Consider the following 14,268-nt stretch of genomic DNA (forward strand, 5'->3'; position numbering starts at 1 on the left):
TTACTATGACAAGATCATCTGCATATCCTTGGCAAAAGCATTGTCTGGAATTTAGTTCCTCAATGAGTTCGTTCACCACTAGATTCCACAATAAAGGGGACAAAACTCCTCCTTGTGGACAACCTCTAGTGTTGTGAATTACCATCTTTTCATTCATCATCGTGGCCTCTACCTTCCTTCCACTAAGCATGGCCCTACCCCACCTACATATAGTGGTCCCTAGGTCACATACATCTGCTGCCCTAACCACGGAATCAAAGGTTGTGTTACTAAAAGCCCCCTCGATGTCCAGGAAGATGAAGAGGGCTATTTCTTGAAAGTGAAGGTCTTTCTCCGCCCTCCCAGTGAGTTGATGGAGAGCTCTCTCACATGATTTACCTGGTTGATATGCGTGTTGGTTTGAATGTAGAGGAGCCCTAGTTAGCCTCCTCTCCCCAGCAAGTACTCCCTGGCTTTGGAATAAAGACAAACTTCACTGCCATCCAGGCATTGGGAATTATTCCTGCAGCTAGGCTAACCCGGAATAACCTGCATAGTACTCTTATAAGATTATCTCCTGCCTGTTGGAGGAGAGCTGGAAAGATTTCATCTGGGCCAGGTGACTTGAATGGTTGGAATGTTCCCACTGCCCATTGGATTTTAATGAAGTAACACACTCCTTGGCTAATTCCCAGTCCTCTCTTTGAGTGCATGAGAACTATTGTCTCCCAGGGATCGCATTCTGGTCTACGTTATCCGCCAGAGCATATTGAGGAAAGTGAGTTTTGAGGAGCAGTTCCAGTGTCTCATGCGCTGTCTTTGTATATTCCCCATCCTCCTTCCTCAACGTACCTGTGAAGTCTGGTTTTAGCAGCTGTGCCATCCACTTCATCACAGAATGCCTCCTTTGTTTGTCTAATTGCAAGGTTGTGGTTGACAAGGGCCTCACGATATTTCACCTATTGTCCTTTATGTCTCGCAAGGTTAAACAGTCTTTGTACCTGTTTCCTTTGCATTTCCAAGTTATTGTTCCACTAAGGCACACTCCTATTTGTGCACTTCTTGGTGATTGAGCGGTTGTCCTGGTACAAGGTCACTATGGCAGAGGTTACAGCCTCTGCTACTTCCTCAAATTCTACTGGATTCCTTGTCGAGGTTTTAATTTCCGATAAGCTTAAGTCAAGGTCCCTCCTATATGTGTTCCAGTCTGTTTTCTTGGGATTCCTATAGGCTGTGGTCCGTCTGATTCCCATTTCAACCATGAAATGAATTTTGGAGTATCAGACCATCTCTGTCAAATAACAACCGTAAAGTCAGGCATCGAATCATTCCCTAAACTACTAAGTCTACAAACGACATCTATCAGAAATCAAAATAAAAGATTTTTCAAAAGAACTAAAAAAACAAAGCTGGGATGAAGTGTATAAGGAAACCAATGTGAATATGAAATTCTCTAAATTCTCCACATTGTTTAAATTGAACTTTGAAAAGGCATTTCCAAAAGTATGCATGTCTGTATCAACATCTCACAAAAACAGATGGATAACAGCAGGTATTAAGAAGTCCTCCCAAACACTTAAACACCTCAGTTCCATGAAAAAGATTCACAATGATGCAGAATTCTTAAATTTCTATCATAGATACAAAAAGATCTATAGGAAGGTGCTGATTTGCTGCAAAAAAAGTCATTTAATGACAAAATATAATATAATGCAGAGAATAAAACAAAGCAGTCTGGGATGTTAAAAAAAAGGAAACGGGGAGAGGCAAACAAATGCAGAATAACATACTGCTAAGGGAGGGGGATAAACGATCCACAACACTTAGCAAACTATGTAAACGAGCATTTTTCAAGTATTGCAGAGGAGTTACAGCAAAAATTCCCCACAACAAATATAACACCTGTAAATAATGTTGCACTAAATACAATGATGTTACTTCCAACCACAGAGAATGAAGTCAAAAAAACTGTTCAAAAACTAAAAAATAAAAAGTCAGTAGGCTTAGATGAAGTACCAATGTGTGTACTGAAACAGATTAGGGATTATACAAGGCCCCTTAACAAATATAATAAAGGAATCCTTCTCATCAAGGACATTTTCAGAGCAGTTAAAACAGGCAAGAGTTGTACCTTTGCTTAAGAAAGGTAATGCAGAAGACATAGAAAATTACTGGCCCATTTCCCTGCTGTCAGCATTCTCAAAAATAATAGAAGCAATTATGAAACACAGATTAATGAATTGCCTGAATAAATAAGTGAATCACAGTCTGGTTTCCGAAGTGGCAAAAATACGGAGTCAGCCATAGTAGAATTCACAGAAGTTGTACTTGATGCTCTTGATAAAGATGAGTGTGTCACAGGCATATTTTTGAATCTTTCTAAGGCATTTGATACAGTTGACCACGAGATTCTATTAAATAAATTAGAAGCATTAGGAATAAGAGGGGTAGCTAATGACTGGTTTCGATCATACCTAACAGATAGGGTAGAGTAGAGATAACACATACTTCAAATAGATGTAAACATTTAGTAAAACACTTACCAGAATTGAAATACATTAATATAGGGGGTCCACAAGGTAGCATATTAGGACCAATACTGTTCCTGATATACATCAATGACTTTTCCAGTAGTGTTACTCATGGTGAAAAAATCCTCTTTGCTGATGACAGCAATATTATAGTCACTGAGAAAACAAGATAACTCCTTGCAGAGAAAGCAAATGAAACTCTCAAGGAAGTTTATGATTGGTCAATAAGCAATAAAGTGACATTGTACGTATAATGCCATGAATTTCAGTTTGAAGAGGAAAAATGACAATGTTGAATTAAATGTAGATGGCACCTCTATAGACTGTGTAACAAATGCAAAATTTCTAGGAGTGAATATTGATTCTCAGTTGAAGTTGTGTGAACACACAAAGGTACTTGCAAAAACACACAAAGGTACTTGCAAACAGAATGTCTTCAGCATGTTATGCCCTTAGAATCTTATCATCAGTGTGTAACATGCAGTGTCTTTTAGTTACATATTATTCATATGTACACTCAGTTCTGAACTGTGGCATTCTTTTTTGGGGAACAGATGGACAAAATATGAACACAATTTTCAAACTCCAGAAAAGAGCCACATGAATAATAACCAAAAATACTAGTCAAGCTCATTGTAATGATCTGTTCAGAACACTGTGTATTTTAACTGCTCCAAGTGAATACATTTACCAGTCAGCTGTACACATAAAAAATAACGTTGTTAAATACTGCACAAACAGCTCTGTCCATGGGCATGCAACAAGTGATAGACTCAACTTACATTTAGCAAGAAAAAATAAACACAAAATTCAAAACAACATTTTCTACCAAGGAGTAAAACTATACAATAAATTACCAAAAGAGATTAAAGAAATTGCAAAAATACACTTACTTAAAAAGTCAGCTAAAAAGTGCCTGTTACGCAATACATTTTATACATTGAAGGATAACTTAACTAAAACAGAGTAGGGGTTTCATAAAAAAATGTTATACAAATAAATAATAATAATAATGATTATACGATATCCAGCATTGCACATAACACCTTCAGTTTATGTTTTTTTCCATTCTAGAAATACTTACCCCCAAACTATGCATAGCACAGTACTAACATCTCTTCCTCATTATGGAAGGATACTGACTCAGTTTTTCAGGATAGCAAATGGGAAGTTGCAGTACAGAAAATGGCCCAGAGATCACCAGTGTGTGTGTGTGTGTGTGAGAGAGAGAGAGAGAGAGTGGGGGGGGAGTGAGTGTGTAGTGAGTGAACTGTTATGAAACAATGTGTGTATTGTGTGTGCAGTGACTGATAGTGAGATATGAGTGAACAATGTGGCATTACATTATTTAATAAGTTATTTGTAAAAAAAGTATTGCATACCAGGTGTAAATCTAATGACTGTCTCTAACTAGAAGTCTGTAAATATATGTGTATACGAATTAGCTTATTTTAAATTGATCTAAATTTGTAAATACTTTGGCATGCTCTATATCCTTGTAAAAAGAGATCTATGGATGAATAAAGCTACTACTACTACTACTACTACTACTACTACTTTATAATATATGTGCTCCAATGAGGATGGCTGTAACGCCACGTCATTGTTTGTCATAGCTGCCCATCATCATGGAACCAAAGGTTATGTCAATTACTTCTTCCCTTCTGCTATTCCTAAATGTAGGTTTGTCACCCCTATTCAGGACTTCGAAGTTGTTAGACAAGAGAAATTCAAGACGGTACTCACCTCTACTGTTGGTGTCCTTGCTGCCCCACACTAAGTTGTGGGCATCAGCATCACGTCCAATCAACAGTTGGTTGCCTTGCCAATGGCAAGCTTCTGTCAGTCTCTTCACCTTGAAAGGAGGAGGAGAGCTGTTTTCATAAGTAAGGTGTGCTGAGGCCAAAACAATTTCCCTCACGATACCTTCCTCACGTTGATGCATCCTGATGGTCACCAGGTCCCTGGAACAGAAATCCATAATTGGCATGAAAGAAATTTCATTTCTCACACAGATGCATGTTCTGGAGTTTCTTAGACTTCTAGCATAAATCAGTTATCTCCAGTGCCACCGAGGCCCAGTGCACCCCCTTTATATAAGTAGGATTCTTGTATCAGGGCCACGTCCACTTCCTGTCTCCCCAGGCAACTGCTAAGGGCAGCAGTGGCCCCTTTACTGTGCTGCAGATTGATCTGCAGTACCTCATGTATCTGTCTTGCTGCCATCATTGTCTTTGAGATCTCTGATTACCCTGACAGCGACCTGCGACAACCCTAAAAACAATTTCAGGTCTAGCTCTCGCATCGCCTTCTCACCAACCTCCACCATCAGGGTTCGTCCTTCCGGTACAACCTTCTGGTTGACTACCCTCCAATCCTCTGTTGAGACTTATGGGTTCTGGATCCCTATTTTCTTGAACAGAGTCTTTGGAGAGACATCCTTAAGGATCTTTGGTACCGATATTGATACCTTTGCAGTCTGAAGAAGCTCACCTGCTGTCTTAACCAGCAGCTACATGTCCTCCCATGGGGATATCGTGGGCACCTTGTCCTTGAGCCAGTCCAGCGTATGCACCCCCTCACAGACCAAAATGAGGGCACCACGAGGTAGATAAATCTTCCTGAAATTGGGTCCTGGCCCGGTATGCCCCCCCCCTTTCGCCCGCAATCTTTTCAAAGAGGGCCATCTGTACGAGCTCCTGCTGCGAGGTGGTGCCTACTAGTGGATAGCCTTCTTGGATAACTGCCATCTTAAAAACTGAGACTGCAGTACTATAGGTCTGTTTCCCTATTTCTTGCCTCGGCTTTTTCCTTGTGACCTGTCTCCGACGTTGTGGGGGTCTGCGTATCCCCTTCAACCTGAGCCAGTTTTTTCTTGGTGGTCTTGAGCTCAAGCCCTTTTAATTCCCTCCACTTTTGTTTGGGAAGCCATTCTTTTCCTTCCTTGTGTTTCTGTTCCCTGAGAAGCTTTCTCCTCTGGGCCCCAGACAAGGCTTTAATGATGATCTGGTCCAACTTCTCACTTACAATTCCCACTTCTTGCTCAGGCCTAGACCTTGATTCAGTAGTGGAAATGCATTCCATCGGTCCTGACCCCGATGTTTGGGTATCAGAGGTCTCAGTTTGCTTTAATTTATTTTCGTCTGTCATGTCCATCTGGGTCCTACGAGATTTGGGGATCAATATGGTCCACACTATGGACACCCTGTGCTGTGTAAGGCTGCTTACTCAGGGAGGTTGCCTGGTATCCCTGAGTCTTCGTTTGTGACACATCTTCCCATGTGCCACGCACCCTTTGGCATGGATGACATCACACGTTAGGTTGGGAAAGGAAATTGGGTAAGGAATAGGAGTGGATAAGGAAGACAGGACATTGTGGGAAACTCTTAGTCTGATCCATCAGCTAAGGCCTTTCCTGCAGTAGGTCCTCTACCTTCAACATAGCCCTCAACTTCACACGGATACGCAAGCCTCTCCACCCGCACGGACAGTGCTTCGCCAAGGTGGTATCTCCCAGAGAGGTTCCAGCCTGACAGCAGCAGACGATGTCATCATGGACCCTATTGCTATCTACAACACCTTGGGCCACCATTTTGCGGAAATTTTGAGCTCCTCCCACTATCACCCAGCCTTTCTCCATTGGAAACGAGTGGAGAAGGCTCGGGCGATACCCTTCTCTTCTCAGAATCATGAGTGTTACAATGCCACCTTTACTATAGGGAGCTAGATCATGCAGTCACTTCATCCAGATCCTCAGCCCTAGGGCCAGACGTTGTTCGCATTCAGATTTTGCAGCATGTTTTGCTTGCAGGCAAGCACTTTCCGCTTAATACATACAAGCACATATGGGCAGAAGGCAAGTTTCCCAGATGCTGGCGTGAAGCCAGTGTCATACCCATACCTAAGCCCAGTAAGGACAAACACCTTCCTTCTAGCTACCGCTCCATCTCTCTCACCAGCTGTGTTTGCAAGGTGATGGAATTTATGATTCATGCCCAGCTGGTATGGTGGCTCGAGTCTCACAATTTACTAACCACTGTACAACACGGATTTTGAGCACGTCATTCTGCAGTTGACTATCTTGTTACTTTGTCCACCCATGTCATGAATTGTTTTCTGTGGAAATCCCAGACCGTGGCCTTGTTTTTTGATTTGGGGAAAGCCTAAGACACCTGCTGGAGGACTGGTATTCTCCATACTCCCTAATGTGGGGCTTCCATGCCCGCCTGCCATGTTTCCTTGAGGAACTTTTAAAAGACCGAGTTTTCAATGTACGTGTGGGTACTGCCTTGTTGGACACTTTTATCCAGGAAAACGGTGTGCCTCAGGGTTCCGTCCAGAGTGTCATCCTCTTTGCTATCGCCATTAACCCTATAATGGCCTGTCTCCCTCCGGGCATCACGGGCTCCCTTTTTGTTGATGATTTTGCCCTCTATTGCAGTTCTTCATGGACCTGTCGCATTGAGCAGCTTCTTCAATGAAGTCTCGATCATCTTTACTCATGCAGCATCGATAATGCCTTTCGTTTTTCCACTGAGAAAACCGTTTGTACGAGATGTGACTGGAAAGTTTTAAGAATGGGCTTGTAATTGTACAATGGTGGTACTTACATGCTACTGTAATGCATCTCCTTCAAAATATTCCCCTTCTGACTGAACACACAGACTCCAACGGTGTTACCACTTTTGGAAACATTCCTGGAATTTCTTTTTTCTGAAGTGTGTTAAGGACGCCCTCCGTATTTGCCTGGATGTCTTTAATCGAGTCAAATCGCTTCCCTTTCAGTGAAAATTTCAATTTAAGGAACAGGTAGAAGCGCGCAGGTGCCAAATCAGGGGAATATGGCAGTTGTGGAAGCACAGGAATTTTGAATTCGGTCAAAAATTCTACGATGGAGAAGGCACAATGAGCCGGAGCCTTGTCATGGTGTAGCACCCAACTCCTGTCTTTCCACAATGCAGGCCTTTTCGCACAAAAGCCCAAGAACACATTTGTAGTATTTGTGGTTAATTGTCTGTCCTCTAGGGGTAAACTCATGATGCACAATACTGGTAGAATCGAAAAAAATCATCAACATTGTCTTCCCGTTCGACCGACTTTGCCATGCTTTTTTCGGTTGTGGTGAACCTAGAGTCTTCCACTACGAAGACTGCACTTTGTTATTTAACAAATGTGGGTCATTCTTTGTCCTATTAATCAGTTCTTGGCACACTTCAAGTCGGTTTTGTCTCTGGTCACTTGACAACACTATTGGAATGAATTTTGCGGACACTCAACGCATGTTCAGATCTTCAGTTAAAATTGACAGAACTGCATAGAAACTTAAATTAAGTTTATCACCCATCTCCCTAATTGTAAGTCTATGATCAGAGCGCACTAAGTTGTGAACTTTCACAACATTTTCATTCGTTTTTGAGGTGGAAGGATAGCCGGACCATGGTTTGTCTCCAGATGATTCGTGGCCATTTTTAAATCTATTGAACCAGACAAAACCATTTGACTGGTTCATACAATTATCTCCAAAAGCTGTTTTTAATAGTTCATAAGTCTCAGAAGCTGATTTCCCAGTTTTAAAACAAAATTTCACACAAACTCGTTGCTCTGTTTTTACGTCCATTTTCACACAGACAGGATCCGGCAACAAGCCCTAACAGACCTGCACTCAACCAGCTGTCACAATGACCTAAATAAAGGAAATGCAGTTTACTGTCACAGGACGTTCAAGGACAAGGCAATGACTCACTCCCCACCCTCCATGTATCTGCCCGCCAAACCAGTAAGCAGTTGTGGATCCATTCTTAAAACTTCCCAATCGCACCTCATATGAACTTCTGGCCATGCAATTGGTTTCTCCCACCATATTTACTTCTTGGGCCTGTTACTCTTCCATTCGTTGAAGCTACGAAATTCCTGCTCAATAGGAAACACCCTTGGTCCTCCCACATGTTTTACCTGGCAGCCCCCTGTACATGGTCCCTCAATGTCCTATGTGTCCTCAATGGCACTTCCTGGGGGTGCAGCTCGATCCACATTCCACCGTTTGTACCGCTCCCTTGCGCTTTTGAAACTAGACTATGGGTGCTTTGTTTACGCATCTGTTGGTTCATGCATCTGCACATCCGTGCCTCTTATGCTGTCTCAATACTATCGACCATCATGGCATCCATTTGGCCACTGGCACTTTTACACTAGCCCAGTTGAGAGTCTGTATGGAGAAGCTGCCGAACTACCGCTGTCCTGCTGCTGTGACTTCCTTCTCAGCAGATATGGATGACGTTTGTCTGCCGTGCATGGCCACCCATCCTATGCCTCTGTGCACTGTAGACTGTCCATCCCTTAGGGCAACGCGTCCAGGAAAGCTTGCACTTGCTCACTCTATGGAACCACTGTGATGTTTATGTGGGTTCTTGGTCATGTCTGTCTGACAGGAAACGAGGCTGCTGAAGCTGCTGTCAGGCTGCAGTTCTCGTACCTCAGCCCACTAGTTCTTACATTCCCTCTGATGATCTCTGTGTTGCCATCTGTCAGGAGGTGGTGTGACTTTGGCATCACCACTGGTCCTCCCTTCATGGGCATAAGCTCCAGGTTATTAAGCCTCTCCTAGCGGCTTGGATGACCTTCTCTCATTCCTCCCGCCATGAGGAGGTTATTTTAATGAAGTTGCTTATTGGGCACTGCCTTTTTAGACATCGCTATTTGTTAAGTGGCGCTCCTCCACCACTTCGTGCACATTGTGCCCAACATTTAGCTGTCTGCCATTTCCTGATGGAATACCCTTTCTTTGACCAGTTATGTTTCTGTTTGCGTTTGCTGTCTGAGTCATTGGTTGTTTTAGCAAACAATCCGTGGACTGTTGACCGGGCTTTACTTTTTATTCATTGTAGCAATATGGCAAATTTTTAGTTCTGGTCCTCTGTTTCTATATTGCATATTTTATAGACCTTTCTCCACGTTCCTGTTTTTAGATGTCTTCTCTTCTGTCATTGGGGATTGACATGTACTCGTTTTTAACTCCTCTCTTTGTCTTCGTGTTTCACACTTTTGACATGTGCGCATATGACCCTAGTTGTTATTGTGCCCTAAAGCAATAAAAAACAGAAGGGGGGAGAAATACAGAAGTCCTTACAATTTTTTTTGTTAACTTACGTTTCTACTTACCCACGAGATCTCAAAATTTGTCAGGGAAAGATGCTAAAACTAGTCTGGAAATCCGGGAAATATCAGGAAATTTCACTTGGGGAAACTTGTGGCAACCCTGGTGTAAGAATCAACATGGATTTAGGAAAAATATGTTGTGTGCAACTCGGCTCGCTCTGTTTGCCCATCTGACTTAGAGGGATTTAAATTACAGTACAGATGTTGGTGTTGATGTCGTGTTCCTTGACTTCCAGAAGCCATTCAGTATAGTTCCACATTAACTACTGAACAAAATATGAGATTACAGAATGTCAGAGGAGTACTCTGACTAGACTGAGGACTGTTTAGTGGATGGAACTCAACCTGTCATTCTTAATGGTACAAAATTGTCAGGTGTAAAAGTATACAGGGTGAGCACAAAGTCTTACTCCGATTATAACAATTTATTATAGAATAACCGTTTGACATAATAATTTACATTCAATGCCATTACATAGGGTAGTGCTACTAATTTTTTTTAGACCATTTCCGTTAGTAAACCTCAACATGTTCTCACTTGGTAGCTTGGAGAATGTCGAGGCGGTATTCCAGTTCCCGCCAGGTGTTTTGTAACATGTTCTGTCACAGTACCCACAGCAGCTTGTATCCTAGCCTCCAGTTCGCAGTTAGTTGATGTCAGCAGCTGGTGTGACGAAGACTGTCTTGATATAGCCCCAGAAAAAAAGTCAAGGGGCGTAATGTCTGGAAAGTGGGGTGGCCAGGGTGTTGGACCGTTCCTTTCAATCCACTGATCCAGAAATATTTCACCCAGGAAATCATGCACTATCAAAGCCCAGTGTGTGTGTGGGGGGGGGGGGGGGGGGGGGGTGCGCTCCATCTAGCTGGAAAATTATCCATGGTTGATATTCTTCTAACTGTGTGGCAATGAACTGTTGCAAAACGTCAAAAATCTCTCCCCTACAGCATAGTAACCCAGGGATATCGTATTTGCAGTGACAAAACTCCCTTGCTCAGTACGCTGAGAGTCTCACCAAAGCCTTGACTGACATGCACTATCACACATACCTAGTCCACAAACAGATCTCACATGCCATTTCCCCTTACACTCCCAATTCTCCCACCACTCCCAAGAATCTGCCCCAAACGAGTGTCCACTTCATATCCCAGTACCTTCCCAGACTGTCACAACTGAACAATATCCTTTGCAAGGGCTTTGATTATCTATCATCATGCCCTGAAATGAGGGACATCCTACTCGAGATACTTCCCACCCCTCCTGAAGTGGTGTTCTGTCACCCACCCAACCTTGACATCATCCTAGCCCATCTCTATGCCACTCCCAATCCCAACCCTTTGTCACAAGTATCATAACCCTGTGGAAGACCCAGGTGCAAAACCTGCCCAATCCACCCAACCAGCACTCACTATTCCAGTCCTGTCACAGTGTTATCCTACCCCATCAGGGCCAGGCCACCTGTGAAAGCAGCCATGTCATTTACCACATCTGCTGCAATCATTATGCAGCTTTTTATATTTGTACAGCTACCAGTCAGCTGTCCGCCGGGTTAAATGGCCACTGCCAAACTGTTGCCGAGAGCAAAGTAGACCAACCTGCAGCACAACATGCAGCTGAACATATCACACTTGATTTCAATGGCTGCTTCACTACCCAAGCAAGCCATCTGGATCTTTTCCAACGCCACCAGCTTTTCTGAACTGCGCAGATTGGCAATCCAGTCCCTCCACCAGACAGCGTTCGTCTCCCTCCCCTTCCGTGCACTACTATCCCCCCCCCTCCCCCCTCACTCCTCTAGATTGCTGCTGGCATCCCACATGGTAGTTGCATTCTGGCCCAAGCTACCAGAGTTGGTGCTCGTGTGCGCTTGAGGTGTGCTTGCTTGTGTGTGTGAATGGAGTATGTCTCTCTTTTACTGCTGAAGGCTGTGGCTGAAAGTTATATGTAAGAGTCTTTTAATTGTGCCTGTCTGCAACTTGACATTTGACATGTCTTCTTGATGGTAACTAGCACTCTGTCTTTTCCTATATTGTTAATATTATGGAAAGGATAGACTGTTAATGGAGATCTTGAGTCACAGGCAGGCACAACAAAAAGACTTATAAACAAGTAAGATGTCTAAGTCAAAAGAAGGCATTTTGGCTGAAAGGTTACTTTTTTAGCATTATTTTTTTTGTGCCAGTCTGTGACTTAAGAAAATGTAATTCAGCTGCAAAAGATTCTTACCAGCTAGGGTTAATTATAGGACGTATAGATAATCCAGATAAAAGCAACACATTTTGTCATGGGTTTGTGTAGCAAGTGCAAGGACATTGTGGAGATGCCCATCAAATTCCAGCAGCAGATGCTACAAGAGGAGATTTCTGCATGTTCTATGGTATTACTCTTAAAATTCTGAGAGTGTAAATTCCCAAAAGGGCATAACAACATATTAGTTTTTCCTAGATTGATCCCATGAAATGACCATCATGGAAGAAATCAGAGAAAGAGTGCACCTGCAGGCTTAGGAAAAATGATTTTTCCCATCCACCATCTGTAAACTGAAGAGAAAAGGGGGGGAAATGATAGTGATGCCAGAAATATACCCATCCACACAGTGCAAGGCAATTTGTGGAGTGTAGATATAGATGTAATGCACAGCATTTATTATTCAACTCCCCCTTAAGAATGTTGTACAACCTCACTGGAAATCCTAAAGATATAAAACAAAACCACCAACCTGACCGGATTATCCCTTTCAGTTTAACTCTTATCAAAGGTATTTACTATTGTAATTATTAATCTTCTTTAATTCCTGGAATGTGTACACCAGTCAGTATCAATAAAAAATCAGATTACTGTATCACCTAGAATGAATTAACTTTGATCATTCAGAAGCTGTGTTGTCTTAACATTTTATGGGAACATTTAAAATGTGCAGAAATACTGAAAGTAATTTAAAATAACAAGGCATAATAATGTAAAAAAGACATAAACCATTTGTTTCAAATAAATAAACAGATAAAATTTAAAGTGAAAATGATAAAACCATAATTCCACCTTGGCTGCAGTCAAGTAATGTAGTCTTTTATTTTTATATAATTTAAATCGTATGCTGATTAAATAGTTCATGGTTATGCATAAAACTTCAGATTATCGAATAATTAGTAGTCTGGTATACTAAAAAATTATAGTTTATTTGTATAAACTAACCACAAAAGTCACAGCACTGTGCTTTTTATTTAATCATTTGTCATAGTAAATAAACTGTACTGTTAAATTTAGTGTTCTGGTGATCTGTCTTGTTTGACATATGCCCTTTGGCCACTAAAATTACTTACTTAGTTTTTACATTGTTGTACTTTGTAGTTTAATTGTGTGTTCACTACCATAATTATATTGTTATGGACTGCAGCACAGCTTTTCATATGTCCAAATAAATAACATTAACCTCAGTGGAATGTCTTAATTATGCTGGAATTATGAAACTACATTTCAGTTAGTACCTAATACGTAGTACTGTACTGCGCATTTCATGGTAAATGAAATGAAAACCATACATGCCCAAATACTATCCACTTAATTGTAATATTGGTGAGGCATTGACTGTCCCGTTTCATCACCACCACCACCACCACCACCACCACCACATTATTATTATTATTATTATTATTATTATTATTATTATTAGTAATATTATTACTATTACTATCATCATCATCACTATCAGAATAGAATTATATGATGAGACATCAGTGTGACAAGTATGAGACATTGTTTACTCATGTAATTTTCAATTTCTTATAGGAAATTCGGAAGCTTGCTGAAGGATCTGAGACCTTCAGTCCTACACTGAGTGTTTTGCATAAAGGTATTGCACAGCAAGTGCGAGCAAGGTACAGTAAGTTATTTTCGTCTGCAAGCTATTTTACCAAAAATGTGTAAGAATGAAATTAGTCGTAATTATAATTTTAGACACCGTTATTTGTTAACAGCAGAAACTAGGATATAGTTCTTATTCAGGATACAGGATAAAAGAGCAAGAATGGAAAAGATGCAGAAATACAGCATAGGTCTGGACCTTCATGGGTTGTGTGTGAGAGACCTTTGGTTGGTTTAGGAAATGTAAGTGAGAGTTAGTTTGTGATTTAAAATAGAATTTAATTTGAGATTTAAGGTAAATTCAGATAGCTCAATTGCTGCAACATGCCTAAAAGACTCCAAACATTTGGATTGAAGCTGAAATCTTACATGCAGTTGTAACCTGTCATCAGAAGGTGTATTTAAATTCAATTGAAGAGGAAGATATTTTATTTAAGAAGTTGAAAGAATTAATTTGAGCAATAGCTGGGAAATGAAAGGCTGTACTTTCTAGAAATGACCATTACAAAAGAAAGCTGTCCATAGTATGAAAATGTGAATGGAAATCTTACATTTCAGGATCCTACTCATCATCCTTCAGAAGTAAGAAAGAAAGGAAGACTTACAGAAAAATGAAGAAATGTGATATTTATGACCATAGATTAAGGGCAGTATAAAAGTCAGAGGGAGGAAAGGACATTAATAAGAGACTTCTAGTTTCATTTTAAATTTCCATACCCTTACATAATATTTGCTGAACATCCG

General features: G+C 41.3%; 1 protein-coding gene across 1 annotated transcript in view; it reads left to right on the plus strand.

Annotated features, from left to right (window-relative positions):
- Positions 1-14,268, plus strand: part of LOC126236756 (DNA-directed RNA polymerase, mitochondrial) — a 295,970-nt gene that overhangs the window by 128,033 nt on the left and 153,669 nt on the right. Inside the window, exon 10 of the mRNA XM_049946296.1 lies at positions 13,450-13,538. Coding sequence (XP_049802253.1) covers positions 13,450-13,538 — 89 coding nt within the window. The remainder of the gene's footprint in view (positions 1-13,449; positions 13,539-14,268) is intronic.

Source organism: Schistocerca nitens, chromosome 2 (assembly GCF_023898315.1).
Source record: "Schistocerca nitens isolate TAMUIC-IGC-003100 chromosome 2, iqSchNite1.1, whole genome shotgun sequence".
Classification (NCBI taxonomy): Eukaryota; Metazoa; Arthropoda; class Insecta; order Orthoptera; family Acrididae; genus Schistocerca; species Schistocerca nitens.